Source organism: Corythoichthys intestinalis, chromosome 3, assembly GCF_030265065.1.
Source record: "Corythoichthys intestinalis isolate RoL2023-P3 chromosome 3, ASM3026506v1, whole genome shotgun sequence".
Classification (NCBI taxonomy): Eukaryota; Metazoa; Chordata; class Actinopteri; order Syngnathiformes; family Syngnathidae; genus Corythoichthys; species Corythoichthys intestinalis.
In genome coordinates, this window is record NC_080397.1 from 9,358,935 (window position 1) to 9,384,229 (window position 25,295).

Sequence of the window (25,295 nt, forward strand, 5' to 3'; positions counted from 1 at the left end):
ACCTGCCTGGTGTGTTCCTTGGTTTTCATAATGCTCTCTGCACTTTAAACAGAACCCTGAGACTATCACAGAGCAGGTGCATTTATACGGAGACTTGATTACACACAGGTGGATTCTATTTATCATCATCGGTCATTTAGGACAACATTGGATCATTCAGAGATCCTCACTGAACTTCTGGAGTGAGTTTGCTGCACTGAAAGTAAAGGGGCCGAATAATATTGCACGCCCCACTTTTCAGTTTTTTATTTGTTAAAAAAGTTTAAATTATCCAATAAATGTTGTTCCACTTCACGATTGTGTCCCACTTGTTGTTGATTCTTGACAAAAAAATTAAATTTCATATCTTTATGTTTGAAGCCTGAAATGTGGCGAAAGGTTGCAAGGTTCAAAGGGGCCGAATACTTTTGCAAGGCACTGTAAGTAGTGTAAAAATTGAACTTGAAATTTTAAGTCAACAATTTTAAATGGCTTCATCAAGTGTTGATGGAAAACTCAATTAAACATGTTTGAACTCAACAGTAGACAGAACTTCAGTTAAAGGATTCTGAACTAGGGCTGGGCAATTCCCGATCCCGATCCATCCCGATAGTCAGCTGTCTCATATCTGAGCAACCAGATGTAGATGCAAATGGAAAATTTTAAACAATCCCTCAAAAAGTGTGAAATGTTTTTTTAACGCATAACTAAGAAAATAGCATATATTGTGCACTAAAAAACAAAGTTTTTCAAGCACCCGCTAGCTTAATGCTAACATACAATGGTATATTCCATCTTAAAATACAACATTTAAAGTTGAAAGAAAAAAAAAAAATCCAGATTTTTTGGGGGGCGGGGCCAGATAACCCAGCCTTAGTTTGAACTCAACTTGCTCTTCAGTTTAAGTACTGGATTTTTTAGACTACAAATTGCACCTCAGTATAAACTTTACCAACCAAAGAATGTACAAAGAGGAAAAAAAGCAAATATAAGTAGCACTGGAGTAGAAGTAGCATTTCTGGGGGGGCATTTTTTTTTTTTTAGAAACCAAGAGCAAACATACTTTTTTTTTTTTTTTAAACCCTGTCCTGTTCAGCTGCTTGACATGAAGAAAGGGAATCTGAGTGTGCCATTGGTCTGAACAGTTTTAATGTATTACATGGGAGTATCATATACTGCCATTGTAAATATTCATTGTGTTTCGCTTATTAGGAGAAAGCAGCGAGTAGGAAGGGGTTATGGGGGTACAGAAAGGACAACAGAAAAGGAGAGGGCGACAGAAGAGAAGAACAAATAAAAACAAGACATACATTAAACGCCTACAATAACTATGGATAGAGTAGTGCTATCGTTAGCTAACTGTATTTCCGGTTGACATCATGTGGGGAGCCTGATGACCGAGTAGAAAAAGGAGGGGTGGAGAGTCAAATCGAGATGTGATTAGGTGGGTTGGAGCGCACATAAATCAGCAATGTGAGGTGTAGAAATCCGTTTTATGTGGATCACTTGTAAGTGTGGAAATGTTGACATCCTATTCTATGCTGCCCGATCGCTAATCCTGGAACCGATAATTTCTCTACTTGAGTGTGTCTAATTACACCCAGTCATGCGTGAATCCCATCAGACATGTGATAGTACTACAGACAAGTGGAAATGCTGCGCAGGGGACGCCTCAGAGTCATGGCCCCTCCCCAGCCAATCAAGGGGGGTGAGCCAGCGCAGCCCATCCTTCCTCCCGCAGCTCCAGCAAAGGAGCTGTGCCCCCCCCCCACCCGAGATCAAGGGTGGTCCGCAGACCATCCTTGACCCCATTAAGTAGGGAAAGGATGAGGGGACGGGCCACCGCCACCATGCCCGCCACCCAGGCCCACCAGCCATGGCGGCAACCCCCTTATTGACATGGCACACCATGGGACCCCCATGGCCCACTAGGCCCTGGGCAGGACAGTGTCCCCACCCAGCGTGGGCGACACCCCACCGACCCCCCGGCACTCAGCCAGCAACCCACGCTGGAGCCCAATGAGAATACCCAGGAAGAAAAGAGGGGAAACTGGAAGCAGGAGCACGCCGAGAAGCCGCCACGGGGCAGCGCGGGACCGTAGCCCCGATCCCCCCGGACCCCGGCAGCGAAGGCAAAAAGGAGGCCACGCCCTAGAGAAAAAGTGTGGGATGCACTTACCGCTCTATTACAATTACTTTTGTGTTGAGGGGTTTCTTGCACATACAGCCAGTTTCAAGTCACCCCTCAGCATCTCCCTGGGATAGAGAGCTAGGCTTTGACTCAGCCATTCCAAGACTCTCCAGTTCTTCCTTTTTAACCAGTCCTTGGTGGGTTTTTTATGTTTTGGGTCATTGTCATGTTGCAGGGTTCAGTTTCGCTTCAGCTTTAATGTTGTCACAGATAATCTCACATGTTCCTCAAGCACCCTCTGATAAACGATAGAATTCATGGTGGATTATATGATGGTGAGCTAGCCAGGTCCTGCTGTAGCAAAGCATCCCCAAACCATAACACTTCCACCTCCATGCTTCACACTTGGTATGGGGTTCTTTTCCTGGAAAGCTGTATTGGGTTTATGTTAAATATGTCCTCTGTTCTGGTGTCCAAATGATTCAATTTTAGATGTATCTGTCCAAAGAACATTATTCCAGAAGTCATGGTTTTTGTCTACATTCACTCTGGTAAACTTCAGTCTGGCCTTCATGTTCTTCTTGGAGAGCAAAGCATTCCTCCTTGCACACCTCCAATGAAAGTTAAACTTGAAAAGTCTCTTTCTGATTGTAGAGGCATGCACTTCCACATCAACAGAAGTAAGAGCCTGCTGTAGGTCCCGTGATGACTTTTTAGGGTTTTTGGAGACTTCTTTTAGCATCGTATGGGCGGCTATCAGGTGAACTTGCTTGGACGGCCAGACCTGGGCATGTTGGCAGTTGTTTTGAATGCCCTCCACCTGTAGACTATTTTCCGGACAGTGGAATGGCTGATTATATATTCTTTTGAGATCTTTTGAAATCCCTTACCAGACTCATAAGCATCTACAATCTTCTTTTTGAAAGCCTCAGACAGTTCCTTTGATCTCACCATGGTGTTTTCTCTTACTTCAATATTCAGGGGTACACCAAACTAAATGTGAGGCTTCCATCGAAGCGATTGCGATCTTTTAAGTGGCTTATTAAGATTTGTTGTAGCCCGACACTTTTTTCCCTTCCTCGTGGTACTTCTGTTCACTACTGACGCCATGCTTTTTTTTTTTAGCACACTGCCGTCGTTTGAGCGTTACGTCACAGAAGGGAGTGCTTGAATTGTGGCACAACTCCCTCTTCTTCTCCCACCCACAGTCACTGATACATTGGACTGGCAAAACAGGAGTGGAAAGGAAAGCACACGTCCCAATCCGCCGACACCGTGCCAAAAATAATTATACTATATATTAACGGGCCTAGTAATAATGTTATTGTATTTATTGGGATGACATCATAGTTCCTATTAGCGGACCGATAATTATCGGACCAATAATTATCGTGTACCTATAAGTAAAATGGAGAACAACAGGCAAAAAATTGGCATCTGTTAACGTAACATAGTACAGCTTTTCGAAAAACTATAGCCTGAAAAATGACGGCGGTCCAAGTTTTTTAAAAAAACAACAAAAAAAAACAAAACAAAAAAACAAAACCATGAAAGGGTGAGTAATAGTCTGGAAAATGTGGTAAATATGTATTCTCTCCTGCAATAGCGTGACAGCCAAGCGCAAGCTAATTTAATTAATTCAATTTAACTTAATTTAATCAAATTCACAACCGGTATTCTGAATAACAAGTTACTTAAGTAAAATGAAGAAAATGAATTATGTCTGCCTATTTTTTTCAGAGTAAAGGCATCTAAAATTATGGCATAATGTTGCCTATATTGTCTAAGTCAAAAGTCTGCTGGGGTCAGACGTTGTCTTGAATACTCTCACCGATATCTGACAGCATTAATTATTGCTTAAGTGCAATTTGTTTAGACATAGAGCATACCGCATATAACAGATTATGGTTTTGGTGTCAAAATTAATGAGCTGTGTTGCGGGAGCCGCAAGCTGACAAGAGGGGCCATGGTGAAAATGGCCTTTATCGAAATGTGGAAGAGTCACTGGTCTGTTTTCGCACTCCTCTCCTGAGGCCCATTCTGACCAATTAATTACCTCTCTGTGTGGTGTTTGCGCTTTTCTCACCAGCTGACAAGTAACACTCTGCTGGATACTATTGTGATCTCTTCTCAAGTGAGGCGGACAGAAATGTGGGTTATGATGGCCAACTGATGACCGAAGGGATTTTTTTTTTTTTTTTTTTTTAATTAGCAGTTTGTGAAAGGGAAAGAAAAACTATAAAAGAGTAAGGTGGCACACTGCATTCTTTCATTTCATTTGTTGAGTGGTTGAAATATGGCATATGGGCAAACGAACCGAAATGAGACAAATATCTACGCTGCCTTGAAAAACCTGCCAATCAACATCAAGCGCGCGAACAAGTAGTGATCGATGGCAGACAAAAGCGAAACTGCGCGAGAAGGTGGCGGAACAAACCTAAATCAGCCTCCGTGCTCTTCTTCATGTCTTTGTGAAGCTTTTTTGTCTGATCCTCCAGCCTGTGCGACAACAAGTAGAAGAAGAAAAATGATTATCAACAGCAATCTGCCGTGGCGATATACAATACGAGCAAGCAGCAAATATGGGTCTACGACTTCAAGAGATACAAAAGGACAAGAAATAGTGGTAGAAAATTTGAAAAAACTATGAGAATTTAACCGTTTTACTGTAAACAATAAAACCGAAGTGTCTGAATAAAGTTGGACAAAGGAAAGTGCGTTTCAGGAGGAAATTACACATTTGACTGACTCCACACACAAAGTTAATAAAGCATCTTTTAGATAATTAACAAAACAGGTAAGCTTTCTTGTTAACGTCAACTACATTTTCTCCAAAAGCATTTATGTCTTCCATCATTCCGCTGTACATATTCCATTGATGGGTGTTAAAAACGGCAATTACCAGACTAAGGAGGCTGAAAACACACGGCGTTCATTATATCAATTGAGGCAAACGAGGGGTTTACAATCTCCCTTGAGACCACTGTCATATTGTTGCTCCTGCTTTGATGAACAAGGAAATGAGGTTTCACTTTCATCTTTACTTTGAATTGGATTGATAAATTTAGTAAGAATATTCCATGGAAATTTGTGGGGGCATGTCAGAAACTGGACAAGTACACATGGCAGTAGGGGCATGCAATGAAAATACAGGGATTTGGTTCCAAAAAGGCAGAAAGAGAAATAGATTCTACAATGCGAATTGTACAAGGGCAAGATATACTTGACTTTTTGCAACATAACAAGCGCTGTGATACATTAGAATCATGCACCTACAATGGACTCTGTTACATAACGAGGTACCCACACATATTATCGAAACTAAAACAAAATGGATTTGTTTGGTTGTGGTTGCTCATTCTTCAGTGAGTTGAAATGAAAACTCCATTATATACTGCTACTCATTTCAATTGGTCAATACTGAATTGATGGAATTTAGGATGGATTGAACATTACCATAAAATACTACTATTAAACTTTGATCTTTTAAACAACTTGGTGGGAATAAATTGGACAAAACTGAAAAAAATGAACTGGAACATTAGGCAAAAAAGGGGTAAATGTAAGTCTGAACTTAATGAAAATAATTCACTGAATAATGCCAATTCCAACCTTACAACATATGGGAAGACAATCTAAATTACCTGTATAACTGAACTCATATAATGCAAATAAGGGTGCCTAAAAGTTGGTGGAGACAATTCAAACAGCCTGAAAAGTTGGTTGTGTTATGTCCCAACCGTCCCAATGCAAACCTACGCCCCTGGCTTAAGATCACCCAAGGGGAGACTTATTAGTGTATATGCTTTGCTTATGCTCGTTCTCCAACCACTCGTGTTGAGATTTGCATTTCCCAATCTTCGTGCGCCGGCTATAAGAAGCAGTCAACGGCGAAACACACTCCATTTATTTCTTCTTTTCTCATTCCCCTCACCTCACCCTCAAAAAAACTTTGCCTCCCTCTGACATCACCTCTGCATTCACACTCACACGCATAATCAAAGTTAGATTTAGATAAATGTAAGCTTTTATTAACCGTCAAGTTTACATAATTTTTAATGTTTCGAACACAGGCATATGCCGGTATGAGAATCTGACGGTATGATAACCTTAAGCCAAAATATCACGGTTTCTCGGTATCACGGTATTGCAATTACAGCTCAAAATGTGTTACTTTGAGATATCTAGCCGAAGTATTCCCATACTAGCGATTTCGTTTTCCTCGATGGGGGAAAAAAGTTCAGGAGTTTCTCCTCCTCCAGCCTTTATGTAGCACAGCTGACTAACTGACACTAGGCAACAACTGGCGGGGGAGGGTTTAGCCTTCCTTGCAGCCTCAAGCGAGTGATTTCTCCATGCATTTTTGGGACATAAAAAATTCATTAGGGACAAAATAGCTAATAATACCTTAGGGACGGTATGATAGAAAATTTTTGGCAAACGGCACATGTCTACTCAAACATTTAGTTTAATGCTATTAAAGGCATGAATTTTGAAAAAAATCATTTAATGACTTTCAATGCTTTTCAATGACCCACATAAACCCTGTAATTAAAGTGGCAATGAGCGATCAAATTTTACTTCAGTAATGTTGAATTGTGCAAAATTGATTGACTATTTAGAATTTGTACCACGTTATTGCTGAAGTGGAATTTCTATCTTATTTATTAGATTAAATTTATAATATCTTCGCATCATTATTTTTAGTGCTGCACCACAGATATGCTGACATATGAACAAAAATGGAATGCATCTGGCCTCAAAAGGCTCACATTTTTTTTTTCATATTGTTCGATTTCGATTCTTCAACTTTTATGTTGTTATTTGTGTTTTGGTTAACTAGTGGTTTTTATACAATAGCATCTACTAGAATTGTCTGATACTATCAAGTAGCCGATAACATTGGCCGATTAAAGCATTTTAAAATGATAACTGACAATATCAAATCGACATAAGTTTCTCATTATCAGTTTTGGGCCTATATGCATATTGCTTTCAAAGTGAATACGGAAGCCTTCTGCCTTTGTACAAGGGCTGGTCACAGCTAAGCACAGCAGTTATGCTTATTGACCATTAGATGTCTCCAAACTAAGATGCTTGGGATTTGTTATGTGAGCAGACCATTTGGATTCATAGTGCAAAAATAAATCAACAATAAATGACTGAAAAATAATGAATATGTTAAGTCCACAACCACAGATATACAGTACCAGTAGGTATCGGTTTTTTTGGGGGAGTTGGACAACATCAAGATATCTGTTAAATCGGACAACTCTAGCGTCTACAATTGCGTATTAACATTAAGCTAACGGGCACTCGGAAAATGCTGAAAATTGTTACGTGCATTTAGCTTTACAGTTTCAGAGCCTTGAGTGTAAATTGCTTAAAAACAATCAACATTGGACTCAGAGACTGTTCAAAATCTTTTAGTCAGTTTGCATGTGCACATGCATATAGTACAGTCTATTAAATATGATAAGGCTAATTACTGATAAATGCTCGCTATCAAAATTGAACAGTCCTATCTGAAATAACATTTTTTTTTTTTTTAATATAATAATAATAATAAAATCATGGATGATTTGGATGTGACTGTTTTTTCATGAATCATTACTCATCCACCTGTTTTTATTCCCAATAAAAAAGGGATCGAAAGTCAACAATGGACACACTTGAAATTTGAAAAACTAAAGGGCACAACACAACACATTTGAACTAAATCCACTGTTGATGTGACTTAGACTCGCGTGTAATAAACAGTATTTCCCAAGTTCTCAAACGTTTTTTTATTCTAAAGTTTTTAATTGCATGAAGCTGTAGGACATTGTGTAGCATCTGTAAGAATAATAACTATTAATAATCTCATCAGACAGCAGACTGGACTTTTTTTGTTACAGCGTAGGCAAGACGTGTCCCGCAGGCCATGAGTTAGACACATGTGGACTAAGGGGTAGTGTGGATTCATTAATTAATACCTATCATAACATGCTTTGAGCGTCTTGACGTTTTCAAGGATTTCACAGAGAATCGCCAGCGACCAGATGGAGGTTTGTTCCAAAAATGTCATGCGCGGCGAGTGATGCAACGCGACGCCTTATTGTTCACAGCACAGCTCTGTCAGAACAATCTCCACAGTAACTTCTTATATCACTCTCACCAATTAGATGCAAGTGGGTCTCATGGGCTGCATCAGATGTCCTCTGAAGCAATCACAGGCTTCATTTTCTCATAGTCACAAATGTGTTTTTGTTATTCTGGTAAAATGCTACAGCCAATATTATTAGCAATACTTTTGGCAAGATTTAATCAGTATCTGGTCTTTGCAGTCTTTTCCTGTGCTTGCTGTGAAGATTCGACGCACCGTATTGCCCACTTATTGTTACCCAAAAGCAGCGTTCTTTTTTAAAAATTTAATAATCAAATTAACCGTTTGTGGGGCACTCATTTAACTCATTGGCGGCCATTGACAGTCTGTTTTGACTGTGAAATTAATGGAGAGAAAGCGCCCTTCATTTGTTAATATTACTAAAGCCAAGAGTGACAACAGGTGCCAAATTGATATTGGAACTCTTAGCATAGCTGCACAGTTACACAAGTCCGGTGCTTCTCAATTATTTTCTCTTAACCCCCCAGGGATACATAACTGTTTCACCCCTACCCCCCCAACTGTCTGCTGCCACTGTAAATAGTATCATTTGTCGATAAAATTATTATTATCATAAGTACACCTCTGCATAACATAGTGTCCTTTTTAATATTAAAGGAAATAAGGATTATGGATCAACTTACAATAAACTTAATAGTATTGTTTTGTTTGTAACAGAAAAAGCGCATCAATTTGCCTGAATTAAAAAAAAAAGTCATATCCAAACTATAAAAATACACTCAATGTTAAATTTTTTGACCATTTGATACTGAAAAATAAAATTTCATAAAATCAATAAATAATAACAAATTCAAATTGATTAGCAACATTAATTTATGAGGACAATACGCCCAACAATTTGACCGAAAAAACAAAAATGAATACAACAAAAAGGACTGTGTCATTGGACAGAGGGACAGAGAGATAGTTTTTATTTTTGCTGGAGGCAGTATCAACTCCTTTGCTATAGTGTGGGGTTATTTTACACTGAGAAAATTGGTATGCCATCTTAAATGATGCTAACAGCGCTCGCTGGTTTGCTAATGTAACTAAAAAACCGAGAACATTGTTGGCAATATTAGGCATGTTTTCGCTGAAAAAAAAAATCAGGTGGCTAATTAATGTGATAGGGGTCTAATGTCTTAGTGACTTCTTAATTGATTAGGCTTCCTGCTGTGCGCTGCAAACATTTTTAGACACAAACTTGTCTTTTCTCATCTCCCACTGTATTATTAAAAGTCAAAGCCAAAAGCCAAACGCTACATACGCTTTGTCATATTTCCTCGTCTTAGCTCCTTATAGGTGTAGTGCTCTTTGCTGTGTGCTCTTGCTTGGTTCAAAACACACACATTCTCCCCCCACAGACACACACTTTCATTCCAACCCACGCCTCTTTGCTGAAACTGTTTAACAAGTTAAACGATGATTGACAGATTGCTGACCGGCTTCTTTCACCAGATCAAAGCCATCGTCAACTTTAATAAGCAAGTGGCGCAGTGACTGAGCGCTGGGAAAGGGGGTGAGAGAGGCTATGCGAGCGAATGAAGCAGATCAAAGGTTTGTGGATTGGGAGGAAAAAAAATAAAAAACTATCGCGCGTCCTTAAGATGGGAGTATCGTGCATGCGCACATCGCGATGGCGATGTTTAAACGATATATCGTTCAGGCTTATGGTATGGTATGTTCCCCGAGGTCACATGCGCCACCCCCAGCATCGCTCTGCGCACGCCCCACTATTCGCGAAGTACTGCACTAGTCTATCATTGGCAACATTTACATGAACAAAATTTCCTTAATCCAATCAATTTGGACATTAAAATTACAATCAGATGCATTATTTTCATGTTTCTATTCGGGTTAAGGCATCACGCTTTTGGTCAAAACGAATTATTTTAACATGCACACACTGACCAAATATATCGGCAATATTAGTGGTAGAAAAAGAAGCCATAACGAAGCCATGTGAACAAAACATCGCTCTGCCCATTTCTACTTAAAACATTAGCGTTATTTCGCGTACTTTTCCTGTTTTTCTATGGTCAGCTCTTTTTTCTTTTGTAAGATCTTTTAATATCTCCTGGATACAGACCAGTTCAGTCTTCTGCTTGATTTGCATCTCCTGGCTTCCAGGAAAAAGAGAAACACGTATACTGACGTCACAGACAGGCGAGGTAAGGACGGTTCGTTCCAAAAATGTTAAATAAGCGTTTTCATGTGCGCTGATCAGATTATTATAAATCTACGTAAACCACCGCTCTCGTTCAGATTAAAATCTTGATCAGAATAGTCTTCATCGGGGTACTACAGTTGTGGTCAAAAGTTTACATACACTTGTGAAGAACATAATGTCATGGCCTCTTGAGTTTCCAGTCATTTCTACAACTCTGATTTTTCTCTGATAGAGTGATTGGAACAGATACTTCTTTGTCACAAAAACCATTCATGAAGTTTGGTTCTTTTATGACTTTATTATGGGTGAACAGAAAAAAGTGATCAAATCTGCTGAGTCAAAAATATACATACAGCAGCGCTAATATTTGGTAACATGTCCCTTGGCCATTTTCACTTCAATTAGGCGCTTTTGGTAGCCATCCACAAGCTTCTGGCAAGCTTCTGGTTGAATCTTTGATCACTCCTCTTGACAGAATTGGTGCAGTTCAGTTAAATTTGATGGCTTTCTGACATGGACTTGTTTCTTCAGCATTGTCCAAAAGTTCTCAATGGGGTTTAAGTCAGGACTTTGGGAAGGCCATTCGAAAACCTTAATTCTAGCCTGATTTAGCCATTCCATTACCACTTTTGATGTGTGTTTGGGGTCATTGTCCTGTTCGAACACCGAATTGCGCCCAAGACCCAATCTTCGGGCTGATGACGTTAGGTTATCTTGAAGAATTTGAAGGTAATCCTCCTTCTTCATTATCCCATTTACTCTCTGTAAAGCACCAGTTCCATTGGCAGCAAAACAGCCCCACAGCATAATACTACAACCACCGTGCTTGACGGTAGGCATGGTGTACTTGGGGTTAAAGGCCTCACCTTTTCTCCTCCAAACATATTGCTGGGCATTGTGGCCAAACAGCTCGATTTTTGTTTCGTCTGACCACAGAACTTTCCTCCAGAAGGTCTTATCTTTATCCATGTGATCAGCAGCATACTTCAGTCAAGCCTTAAGGTGCCGCTTTTGGAGCAAGGGCTTCCTTCTTGCACGGCAGCTTCTCAGTTCATGGGGATGCAAAACATGCTTGACTGTGGACACTGACACCTGTGTTCCAGCAGCTTCTAATTCTTGGCAGATCTGCTTTTTGTTGATTCTCGGTTGAATCTTCACCCTCCTGACCAATTTTCTCTCAGCAGCAGTTGATAGCTTGCGTTTTCTTCCTGATCGTGGCAGTGACAAAACAGTGCCATGCACTTTATACTTACAAACAATTGTTTGCACTGTTGCTCTTGAGACCTGCAGCTGCTTTGAAATGGCTCCAAGTGACTTTCCTGACTTGTTCAAGTCTATGATTCACTTTTTCAGATCCATGTATGTATATTTTTGACCCAGCAGATTTGATCACTTTTTCTGTTAACCCATAATAAAGTCATAAAAGAACCAAACTTCATGAATGGTTTTTGTGACAAAGAAGCATCTGTTCCAATCACTCTATCAGAGAAAAATAGGAGTTGTAGAAATAACTGGAAACTCAAGAGAGCCATGACGTTATGTTCTTTACAAGTGTATGTAAACGTTTGACCACAACTGTATATACCGAATGGAGTGTGTACATGAATTGTTTTATTCCGATCAGGCTTCTAATCTGAATCGTTGCCAGTCCATCCCAGTTTATATAAATTGGAAACCTATCATTGTCAAATGGCAAGCAATGAATTAAATACTATGAATTAAAAGAAAAAACTCAATTTTAGGTGTTTGGGGGCCATAACCAAAGTGCATATCTGTTTTTCATTCATACGTCTTCCGAACTGCTTATTGCTGGAGTGCTGGAGCCTATCCCAGTTACCATCGGGCAGGAGACAGGGTGCAACCTTAACTGGTTGCCAGCCAGTCGAAGGGCACAGAGAGACAAATACCCATTCACAAACACACTCACACCTACAGACAATTTGGAGTGTTCAATCAGCCTACCATGCATGTTTTTGGAATGTGGGAGAAAACCGCAATACCCGGAGAAAACCCATGCAGGCTCAGGGAGAACGGACACAACCTGTCACAGGGAGGCTGGACCAGGGATGTCCAATGTGATGTCCACATATGTTGACAGCATGCCTTTATGAGTTTAAGGTTTTTTTTTTTTTTTTAATGAAGTTACTAAAAATAGTCAATTGCCCAACAAAAGGTTAAGAACAATGGAAAAAGCTGAACTTAGGAGAGCAACTTCCTCATTGCGTTGTACGAAAGCATTTCACCGTGCAAACAAATAAGCCTGTTTTTTTCCCCCAACACTTGGTCAGTGCAGTTGACGATTTCATGTTTGGCGTAGTCACTCCTACTTGACAATCTCTCTCACGCTGTGTTGTTGCAGATTTGCTGCTCTCAGCACTGACAGAGAGCAAGTGAGTATGGCTGAGGAGAGTCAGGTGAGGCTTGAAGCGCTGTCTAAAAGGTGCTAATAGGCTGGCCTCATGGAACAGCTGCTGCTCCTTGACCCACTACCCCAATGTCAACTCCACTGAGCTGCAACTTTCAAGTAAAAATCCCATTTTGAGTAACAAAAAGTAATCCACACGATCTATATGTGAGACAATGAATAATGAGCCTTTTGGAGAATCAAACAGAAGAACAATGGTTTTATCATAACATACTGACTCAATCAATTTCCAATTGTAAAGACAAGGCAGTTCTCCTACTGTAAAAAGGCTTGATACCACAAGGATCAAATGACGTTCTGAATTTTTGCATTTAAGTGACAACGGCGACGTCCAATGTCCAACAATAATAAAAAAAAATTACAAGACATATTTGTGTGGGCACTATCCATTTAGAGAAAAGAGGAAAGAGCTAACATTTTAATGTGACATTGATTACTTCAAAATCATATTAAGTAAAACCATACGCTTCATACCACCAGTTTCCCTAACATCCTCTCTGTCCAGAAAAAGCTTCATGCAATTCTTCCCTATTCTTTTAACAATAAAATGTGGAGCTCTCATCCAAGTTCTTGGCATCTATGCTAATGTTTTTGAGAACTGCACTGATATTCATTCCATTGATTGTTCTGCACAAGCCTGATTAAATTCCAGTATTTTGTAACACAAACATAGAGACAAAATTACTTACTGTTACACCTAAAATACTGTAGATAATTTCCATGTTAAATCATAGCGTTCACCTGGTCCGATTTGAAGCTTGCTTTTCATTGTTTAGGGCCCCGCCATGACAGCCGCCATGTTTTCCTCTCAATGTTCATGAAGCCCATATTTGGGGTACATGGACAGTACGCATTCTCCACGTCAGTCTATAAGCGGTGAACCAAATGCGCTGACTGTAAACAAATTTGGACAGTGGCCAACACCAGAACGCATCATATATTTTAAATTGCTTCATTTCTTTTAACCCCTTCAGACGTGCATTTTTTCTGCTTGGCAAAACAAAAAAATCAGAACCAAGAGCATTTTTTGGGGGGGTCTGGGATATTTCATGCTTTTATTGGTTATTTTTAATGTTAACGTGTTTTTGATGAGAAATGAGCACGAACGTTATCCTTTTTGAAGTTGCGTTTGGTCAGCCATTTTCAAAGAGCCAAAAATAGCAAAGAGGGCGTGTCAAACCTCCTGATTTGATTTCGATGGGTAAAGTTTCATTCAATCGTCTCCCAGAAGTGGCAATAGCAAGTAAATTCAGTGTATTTATGGGTTTAGTGACACAAACGCGTCATGTCCTTTGGCAGCATGCTCAGGTCTGAAGGAGTTAAAACAAACAGACCAACTACGACCTACTTTTGGTCCCATAAAATGGGACACAATGATCTACAGACAAAAAGCAGCATTTTGGGGGCAAACTGTGACCCAATAAAGACAGCGAACATCAAATAGCAACTAAATATCAAGTGAATATCGAACGTCAAGTCACCTTTAATTACCTCAGGCAGGCAGCCTACTTATACACGCGGACTTTTTGGGGCATTCATGTGTTTGTCTGACAAATATGTACCACATACGTTTAAAACTGTGAACATATTTATGTTTTTTTTTTTGTTTTTTTTTAACACAGTCTATTGTTTTAGGGAGACAAGCAAACGAATGTAATGTAATCCATAACTGAATACAAACCTTGAATACCTGATCCGATACCAAAAAAAAAAAAAGTTTTTTTGCTTTGACGTTCACGCTGACAAGAACATCCTCTCACTTCTACAATTAATGAGTTGCCATAGCACACTTCAGACTGTGTACCAAGCTTGTCGATGATTAACACATTTGTGCATTCGATCGTAGAGCTACCGAGGCATCTCTGGCCAGATCAAAGCTAAAAACCTGTCAATCATTGTTAACTTTAAGTACCAACCACCAGCTGAACTGGTGACCAAAAAAACAGTTTGGTCGCTCTGCTTAGCAGGAGGGAGGGTGAAAGCTGTGGCGTTGTACGAGCATGAAGCAGAAAAACTTAAATATATTTTTAAAATTAAAAACACTAACCTTTTCACCTGATTCCGAACCTCTGAAAAATGGTGCGATCGGCCCGATTTCCGATCACGGGACATCTCTAATGAGTACAATGTGGTCATAGTGAGTCAACCAAAATCTTCCCAAACAGAGCTATTGAAGTCATCTGGTGAAATTTCGTCAAATTTTAATATCACAATGTGTATCGTAATATATCGCAAACCCCCCAAAATTCTCAATGTCAGTTTTTTCCAATATCGTTTAGCCCTAGTTTTATACTCTGCAACAGTCCCGGAAAAATGGGAAGAGGAAGCACTGTAAACAGTACAGTTTACAGATTCTTAAAAATCAGGTGACTTGGGCTCGGACTCTGGTGCAAAAATAGTCGATTGGGACATGCCTGGTAAATTGAACCTCAAAAAAAATGTTACTTAACTAATTCAATAATATTGTACATGAAAAGTACCGAAGTTGACCTATGGATTCTGGAAATGTATGCGGTCGTACTGCTGCAACCTCATTCATTATTTTAGACATATACTAAACTTTTATGGTGTAAAAAAAAAAAAAAAAAAAAAAAAAAAAAAAAGAATTTATCACCAGTACAGTTTTCATGAAGCTCTTATTTCACCATAAAGGCCAAATCTAAATTTTTACAAGGCTGTAAAAAGGTTGATTTTGATGCTGAAATCAGGCATTTTATAATGGGACTTGATGGAAGATTGCTGTTTTAAAGACAGAGTAGCCAAACACAGTGGCCAGTGACAGGACTTCAAGCGGGTCATATTATAGATGGCTGTTTGGGCTTTGATTATTTCTAAACTTTTCCACCATTGTTGTGAGTAGATGATCACTGAAGGCAGTCAATGAGTTGATGTTTCATTATAGAAATAATAATGCTAAACAATAGCTGATGGGGAAAAAAATAATTTAATTACCCTGACATTAAACAGGAATCACTCCTTTTGAGTCAATGCCATGGTGCATTGATAAGAATCTGAGGGTGGTGCACCAAAATGCCAGTACAAGCCTGTTTTTCTGACTCATGTGTACAGTGCGGTCGATTGGCACACCTTACTGGTTAAGGGTCCTTGCAGTCTAAAACCTTTCCATTAATTCCACTGGAGTTTTCTTTTTCAAACAACCTTTCATTCACTAAATTTAATTATTAATTGTACAAGTATTTTAGAGCAGTGGTCCCCAACCACCGGGCCGGGGACCTGTACCGGTCCGTGGGGCATTTTCTACCAGGCTGCAGAGAAATAATGAATAATTTGTTAACGACCACAATCTGGCCTGTGCCTCTTGACACATCAATACTAATCCAAGTAGAGGTGTGTAAGTCGCCCTCTAGTGGAGGGTCGCCATGACTGGGGTGTTTGCAGCCCAGCGTCAGTCAATTTAAACAGTAACGTTAGCTGCTGTTGGCTGTGTGCTGCGGGCGGCGATGTCTTTGGACAGCTTTTTAACAGGGAAAACGCCACCTGCTGAGCCAGAAGAGGAGCCTAGAACCAAGTCCATTCTGCATAATATGTGGCTAGAAGCTAGCAAATGAGGCAACAAACGCGAATCCACTGAGAACATCATACCTTGTGGCGAACCGTATTGCCAAAGCAAAGAAACCTTTCACAATTTGAGAAGAACTCTTATGCCTGCGACCAAGCATATTTGCCGTCAAGTTTTAGCAGAGGCCACTGTTAAAAAGGTTGATTCAGCGTACGGTGAGTTACATTTTCCCTGCACTTAATGTTTGTTTTTAGGTCCAACGTGTTATTTTATATTTACTGCAATTTTATGTCACACACTGGCGGTCAGAGGAAAAAAAGGCCCATATCACATTGGTCCGTCCTGCAAAGAAGGTCGGAGACCACCGTTTTAGAGTATCATATTTTCCACACCATAAGGAGCATCGGGGTATAAGGTGCACTTTCAATGAGTGGCCTATTATAAAACTGTTTTCATATATCGGTCGCACCGCATTATAAGGCGTTGTAGGTGTTGTTGTAGTAGTAGTAGTAGTAGTAGTAGTAGTAGTAGTAGTAGTAGTAGTAGTAGTAGTAGTAGTAGTAGCAGTAGCAGTAGCAGCAATTGGGGTTGTGTTATGCATCCACTAGATATAGCTGTGCTAAAGGGAATGTCATGCCATGATTAACATTTATTTATATATAAGGCGCATCGGATTATAAGGCACACTGTCGGCTTTTAAGAAAATTGAAGGCCTTCAGGTGCGCCTTATAGTGCAGAAAATAAGGTAATTAATTAACACGAAAAAGTTAACTTACTTTTGGAGCTTTTCATATTCTCTCTCAAAGTCTCTTTCAACCTGCAAAAAATTTGGAGGGGCGGGGGCAGTAACTTCATTATTAAACATCATTTAAACAATATGATTAAATTCACATCATAAGGCTAATCACAAGTTCTAAGCACACAAAATTGAATCGGGCCGAACCTCAAGAGGGGGATAACATACAAGCCAGGAAATTAATTTAAGGGATGAATTTCCATTGTACACATAATCTGAGGAAGGATGTTTATTTAGACCAATTACACATTATTACATGCTTACAAACAAGCATTGTTTGTCAGTTGTGGCAAAGCTTGTGTTTGATTACTATTATTCATTGGTTTTAGGGCTCCCTCACTGGATTTAACTAATCATATGGCACTCATTTAATTCATTGGCTGCCATATTCAGTGCTAGGCATCAAAATCAATGGCAGCGATCATTCAATAAATCAATTTTGGAAAAACTGTCCCTTAATTTGTTGATATGACGAAAGCCAAAAGTGCCACAAGAAGATGAAATTATTGTTTTCATATCAACCAAATGAGCTGGAACTATGTGAGGTTCTTCATGTAGCGGCACAGTCACACCAGTCAATCAGTGTCATAAGATCGCTGCCACCCCCTCCCAGTTTAAATTATTTGGACGGCTATCGTTGTCAATGGCAAGCAATGAAAAAAAAAAAAAATTTGAGAGGAAAAAAAAAAAAAATTCTTTTTTAGAGTGTTCTTTGGGCTATAAATAGAGTGTCCCTATTTGTATTCATTTTTATGATATTTACTTTTATGACTTTAATAATTTAGAAACGTATTGGTGGAAATTATAATGATTAATAATTATATTAAAAAAAACACACATTTTGGGTCATTTAGGCCACACTTGTATACCAAATGTTAATAATGTGGCCTGCATGACCCAAAATGTGATGCTGACATGTGAATGCCAGGTCTTTATGTTTTTAAAACAACAACAAAATAGTCACTTGCTTTATAAAGGATTAAAGGGCTTTTATGCAGAGTAAATCAAGCTATAATTTGGATGACAGAGTTTGACGAACCATGCTTAAAAAAAAAATAATTCTCAGGCTCAAGAAACCGTATGTTCAATTTTGGCCCATGTAAATACAGTTAACCAAACATTGATGAAACGCTTAACAAAGTATCATTTAGATACTTGAACATATTGTATATTACAGTATAAACATTGACTGCAGATAGGCTTATTTCTCCTGCTAACTTACAGTTTTGGAGACAATCTGCTTCTTCGGCTGCCCAATCTTGAAGGGAATCCTGAAATGACAAACAATGTCAGTCTGTCATCAGGTGCATAATGGGTGAGTGGCTGGTGGCGAGTCGCGAGTCTACAAGGTGAACAGAAATTCAGACCCTTGACAAGAACAATCTAAAGCTGTTAATTCCCAGTTCTTCACACCACACCATGCACATTGAATACAACAGGATAACGAGTTATAGATGGACTTGGTCAACTTCCTTTACTCACAGTCGTCAGTCGACAGTCGTCAGAGAACTATGATCTTTATTTGAAAGCATATTGCTTTAATAGAGTGATACAGTATATACCATGCTCCATTTAATTTAACATTACACTGCAAATAAAACGCCAAAATAACTGGTCAGCAAGATCCCAGTAATGATTTAACTACTTGCTGATCATTTTTTCACTTCCAATTCAATCTGATCATTTCAAGATTAATCCTGTCATTTCAAGATAAATCCTGTCATTGAAAGGGTCTAAACACAGAAAGAACAACAATACAGTAGTACCTCTACTTACGAACTGAAATTTCAGGTTACAACATGTCTCAACAAGAAAATATTGCCTCTTGTTACGAAAGAAATTTCAGGATACGAGACTCAAAAATACACTACAATACAGTAAATGATGCGTACTTCCTGCTTTCTGCTTTTAAATGTCACGCCATAAGATCCTGGGGCTCTATTGGTCATCATCTTATCCATCATGCTTCAGTAACGCGATTCTTCTCTCCTAATGGCTTATTGTTGATGAAGTTTTAATTTGGGTGTCGCAGTATGATGACGTGCACAGGTGCGACGGTGTTATAGCTCCAAAAGAGCACAAGTCTCCTCGCGTTTTTGTCTCACGAAGAGTTTTTGTAAGCCCACACACGGTTCACTGCACTAGTGGCATATTAGAGCACTGGTCTCACATTTTCTCTTTCCACGAAGAGTGATAAAGGCACCACCAATCTCGTGAAAGAAGAGGACATCAACTCACTCAAAAAGTAGGATATATATTTTTCTTTTTTCATTTGCATTATCTTTTATTATCTATTTCTTTACAGGTATTAATGGTTAGGTTAGGTATATGGAATGATTCAAATGTGTTTGGCTCTTGTTTTATTCCGGTTTTACACAGATAATAAAATTTAATGTGGCGGTTTAGTAGTGGTTGGAACAGATAAGGGCATTTACATTGAATATGCGTCCCTACTTACGGAATTTTCAGGTTACGAGACTACTTCCTGAACCTATTGATTTCATAAGTAGCGCCATTTAAAAAATATATCAAGTGGGAAAGAGTTTTTAAAAGGATTCCATTTAGCTTCCTTTAACCTGCAGAAAAAGTGCAAACGCAAACAAGTGAAAGTGAAACATTGCCAACTGTGTATGTTTTTCCACAATGACAGGCCCTCCCTTGATTAGATAATTAGACTGTAAAACATCAGCATTTGGCATACAGTTGAAAATACGTGTTGGACTAAGCAAACATTTTCAACACAACAGGTCAGGAAACGTGAGTGACGAGTGTGATATGTCAGGCAATGCCACCATTTATACACCCACGTCCGATACTACGAGTACTAGCAGGACGACTTTGTTCCCTGTGGGTGCCATCAATAGAGATTGACAAACGTGGAAAGCTCGTTGCTTTTGGAGGGAATGTGCCATGGCAGAATTTTTAACTAGTGCAGTTGTACAGTTTCTCAAATGTGGAGATTAGGTCTTCTTAACTCACTGGACGGCATAGACCATGGGTCCCCAAACTTTTTCCTGTGGGGGCCACATAACTTTTCCCTTCTCTGATGAGGGGCTGGGGTCAGTTTGTAACAGAAAAAGTGTGACGATTGCAGAAGTTCCTAAATGTAAAAATGTATTGTTTTTCAGAAAGCCACAATCAAATAACCCTTTTTGGATTCTTCACGGAACAAAAGCAAATAAAATAATAATATAGTATACTGTATATTAATAAAAAAGAGGGTTAATTTGACTGGGGATCCCTCTGTGGGTGTGTGGTATAAAGCCGGCGACGCTATAGAGTTGTGACTCCGATCAGAGAATCAACAGGGGACATTCAGGATTTATTTGTTTCCTTTAATGATGATGAAAGGAGTATGAAATTTATTTCATTGTAATGTGGTTTCTGTGAATACAAGACAACCATATAACATGTCAGTAATATATTTATAACCTATAAACATATACTGTATTATAAACCAGAGATGTCCCGATCCGATAGTTGGATCGGATCGGACGCCGATATGGGCAAAAAAAATGTGCATCGGTATCGGATCGGCCGACACGGAAAAATTCCAATCCAGACTTCCGATCCAGTTTTTTTAAAAATCCGGTCCGGGTTTTCCAGCGCACCGCTATACATAATCCATTCCAGTTTTTGCTTTGGTTTCCCTAAAATCCTGTCCGCATTTTACGGCATTCCTTCAGCACACTACATTACCGTCTCCCAATTTACCGAGAGACTTTATCGGTAAAAATGTCAGCTGTGTGGGATCATTTCACCTTAAAGGATGACAAAGACGAAGAGGCAGAGTGCAACATATGCCACAATAAAGTCAAGCGTGGTGGTAAAGCTGTAAGAAGTTTTAATACAACCAACCTAATCAAGCATTTAGCGAAATACCACCACAAACAATATGAGGAGTATGTTAAGAAAACCGAAGACAAAAAGAAAGGTCCTACGCAACTAACACTGGCAGAAACTTTTGCTATGCGTGACGAACTGGCACTCGACAGTCCCAAAGCCCAGGGAATAACAAGAGTCATTGCCGAAGAATTCATTCTGGAATTCATTCTGGATGACGAGCCATTATCTCTCGTGAGTAAAGACGCACCATCCAACAATTTTATGCTGCATTCCAGAGAAGTGGGATTTATCCCACTTGGAGGTTGGATACCAGTTCCGACCTCAAAGCGTTCCAAGCAAATGTAAACAACAAAGATGGCTGATCGCGACGAAGTGTTTTTTATTTTGGCCATCCAAAGACATTTTGACCTCCAGCGAACCTGCCTTCCTATAAGCGATCAAATAGTAGAGGAAAAACGACGGCTGCGTTATTGCCCACACAGTAAACTGCCTTTTTTTTAGTTACATCCTTTGCTGATCGTCAATATAAAAACATAGCACAACAAAGATAATTTACTGTATGAGAAAAAAATACATGGCGTCTCAAATAAACTTGATTTACTTCATTATTGTGTTATCATTCAATACGTTTTCTTGAACGCCATTTTGTCCAGTGGCATCAGATTGAAACAACTTGGAAGTCGGGGTAGTTAGTTTTTTCTTTGACTTCGCTACTTGGACCTCCCAGTTCGAGTGGCGCTCCAATGATATCTTCCTAGTCGGAGGCCGGAAAAGTCCGACATCATCTTTGATTTTATATTGACGATCAGCAAAGGGTGTAACTAAAAAAAAGGCAGTTTACAGTGTGGGCTATAACGCAGCCGTCGTTTTTCCTCTACTATTTAATCGCTTGTAGGAAGGCAGGTTTGCTGGAGGTTAAAATGTCTTTGGCTGGCCAAAATAAAAAAACACCTCGTCGCGATCAGCCATCATTGTTGTTTACATTTGCTTGGAACGCTTTGAGGTCGGAACTAGTACCATCCGAGTGGGATAAAGCCGACTTCCCACTTCTCTGGAATGCAGCATAAACGTCATGCTTGTCTAATAGATATCATATGTATATAGAGCTAGGTGCAAAATGACAGACTCGACGCCGTTGGCAACACTTGCATTGAAAACTACGTGCGTTAGTAAACAGCCGCCATCTTAAAGTAGGAGACTTCCCTTGTGGGCTGTTGTATTGAACCTTCCAAGCGAACCTAATTAACTTTTTATCTAAAATACTCCTAAATCGGCAAAATCTTGACTTGACTCTATCTTGAAAACCATTTTAAAACGTTCACATGTCAAAAGTAGACAGAAGGGAAATTATGGAATAACGGGAGTAAATTTAACAACTTTAACAGTTGATTCGCAAAATTAAATGAATTCAATGTAGTTTAAAGCTGCTGATACAGAATGGGGACTTGAGTATTTTATTTACTGTTTTAAAATGTTAACTTGAAACTGAAATAGTCGTTTATTTAAACCTGAGAGGCTTTTTATACAATTTTTGTAACTAATGCACGAAACATTAAAAGCATCTAATAGCTTGGGAAGTTTGTGGGATTTTCCACTGACAGTTCACAAGATTATTTGCACGTTTTACTGACTATGCCATTTCTGTTTGTTATGTAGAATGTTTTGTGTTTGTCACTGAATAAACAGGTCAGTTTCTTGTTACCAACCATTGTGTGTTATTCAAACTCACCTAATTAAGCTGGCTAGTTGTTATCAAGAGTACTAAAACCCTTTTCAACATGAGTCTGACAACTAAGTCAGGTGGCTAAATAACTTTAAACTTTAATACATGCTCAGATAGGCCGGTATCGGTATCGGCCAGTATCGGTATCGGATCGGAAGTGCAAAACAATATCGGTATCGGATCGGAAGTGCAAAAACCTGGATCGGGACATACCTATTATAAACATATCTAAATTAACAGGAAGAACATTAAATATAATATAAATGAAATACACTGCTTACATAATGCATACAATGCTAATCATTCACAATAATGAGCATACACATTAAGCAGGAAAATAACTAACAATTTAGATAAGTGAATTGGCAACAAACACAATTCAGCCTCCACCATGTAGCCAAAGGGACCAACGATTAGCATTAGTGATTAGTGCTAGTGGCTAACGATTAGCAAGGCAAGGAAAATTTATTTATATAGCACAATTCAACACAAGGCAATTCAAAGCACACGACGGCTAGCGGTTAGCTCGCGGCAGCTAACGAATAGAGGAAGTCGGACATCCGGGCATTTGATGACGTCACCAGCCACAACAAAGCGTCGCCATATTGAAAATGGGGCAAAAGACGAGTCACAAGCAGTTGCTCTGTCGTGCATTGTAATACAAACGCGTTTAACTTTCATTTTATTTGCGGTCTTTTTTCCGTCGGAATGACTAAAAGTTGCCGTGTTGCAAGTTGTCACACAAAGAAGAGTTCGGCGCCGCATTTGAAGTTCTTCATTCTTCCACGTGAGAAGAAAAGGAGAAACAAATGGCTGAGAGCAATTAATCGAGAAACAGTTAAAGAAGACTGTTCCGTGGACTATTTTCGCCTGTGGGAACCTAAATCCAAGCACATTTACGTTTGCAGCCGACATTTTATTACTGGTGAGGAAACTTTAATTTTTGCCCCAATTAGCTGCTAGGATTCAATAGACTAGGCAGTGGTTATTATTACCGTAACCGGCAACTCGCAAAGCGTTATTTTTCTTTTGCCGTGAACTGCTCTGATTAGTCAATCGGTATATTATTGGCCTGGTGGGAATTGGTTATTTTGCCATGACGTGCTCACGGCTAAATAACGCTTGGATGCGAATTACCGGTTACGGCAGAAATAATCACTTCGTATATACTACCAATTTTCTCAGTTCAACACAGTACATATTCCCTGTAAATGATAAAGGTAAACTTACTGGGTGACTTTATGAGGTAGTTGTAGATGTTTCCGAACTCCACTGCAGGCAATTCCTTTGTTTATCAGCTGCGACTTTGTATCGGCAGCTTTGTAAGTCAATAAACGCTAATTTTAAATTGCATCGCCTCTTTGCGTCTATCGGCAGTGACTCGTGATAATGGTAAGCCACGTTTAAGACGTTTTTAGGAAAAAAGACGCAAGACACACCTGAAATATATGAATTTCAGACGTTTGTCAATGGAATGTTTAGCTGTGCGTTCCCCCTTCACAAAATGGCGACACGTTGCTAAGCGAGGTGATGTCATCGTGACATCACGCCGACTTCCTCCATACAAGGGACCCTAAGCAGGTAACTCATCTGCCAAACGTGTTTATGCACTGCCAAGGCACACTTCTGCAATATATCCACCTCTCTCATTCACACACAACACTTGGATTGCCACTAAACAGGACGGCAGCTTGAGGAACGAACCGCAGGCAGTGAAAGGAGGAAAAAACTAACTCGTGTACACCGGCAATGAAGGGAGGAGAGAAAGTGACTCGTGTGCGCGTCGCTTTTCTGAAAGGGCCAGCGTAGTAACAATTAAACTAAAGCACAAAAATGCAATGGGGCTTTCCTACAATAACACTATTAATCAGTTAATAACCAAATAACCCTCTCTGGGTTCTTCACAGAAAAAAAGCCAGAAAATAAATAATTGGGGGGAAAAAAAAAAAATCAAAATGCTCTCTGGTATTGTTCAGGGGGCCGGACCAAATGTGGATGGTGATAGCCTTTCAATTATGTGGCACTTTTTATCCTTTATGAATTATGAATTGAATTGAAAAGGATTTTATCATTAGTAAACATCCAGTCCAATTGAAGTGGAAGTGTTGTCAGCGAATTAACATTTATCAATACATGGTTCAGGAAATAATTCGACAAAATTTTACTATACATGTAATAAATACAAACAAGTTATTTTCGTCCTTCTGCTGTGAATTGAATTGAGTTTATCGCTTGTAGACGTCCAATTCTCTAAAACTGGGAGGGTGGGTTGAACATGAACATTAATTCACTTCAAACGGATTTGATATCTACTGAGGTCAATGGCAACCAATGAGTTTTATTTTGGGGCATTGCTTTTGATTTTCAGTCACTTCCTGCCTTGATTTTGGGGCATTTTTGGGTCACTTCCTGTTGTTTTTGGGTCAATTATGGGAATCTCCCTAAATGAATAGGCAGCAACTCAAACTCAACAGGAAGTGACCTATAAATGCCCTAAAATGAACAGAAAGTGACCTGTACATGCCCAAAAAATCGTAAAGACTAGCTGTGAGAGTTCTGG

The 25,295-nt window shown here is 39.4% G+C and overlaps 1 protein-coding gene across 2 annotated transcripts in view; it reads right to left on the bottom strand.

The window, feature by feature from the left end:
* The window catches only part of bin3 (bridging integrator 3), an 87,597-nt gene that overhangs the window by 49,910 nt on the left and 12,392 nt on the right, over positions 1 to 25,295 (bottom strand). The window contains exons 2-5 of one of the 2 annotated variants that reach the window (XM_057832915.1): positions 18,389 to 18,437; positions 17,147 to 17,187; positions 14,898 to 14,964; positions 4,548 to 4,609 (exon numbers count right to left, since the gene is read on the bottom strand). In XM_057832915.1, coding sequence (XP_057688898.1) covers positions 4,548 to 4,609; positions 14,898 to 14,964; positions 17,147 to 17,162 — 145 coding nt within the window. In that variant the 5' untranslated portion in view covers positions 17,163 to 17,187; positions 18,389 to 18,437. The remainder of the gene's footprint in view (positions 1 to 4,547; positions 4,610 to 14,897; positions 14,965 to 17,146; positions 17,188 to 18,388; positions 18,438 to 25,295) is intronic. The other variant, XM_057832914.1, reaches the window with a different exon arrangement.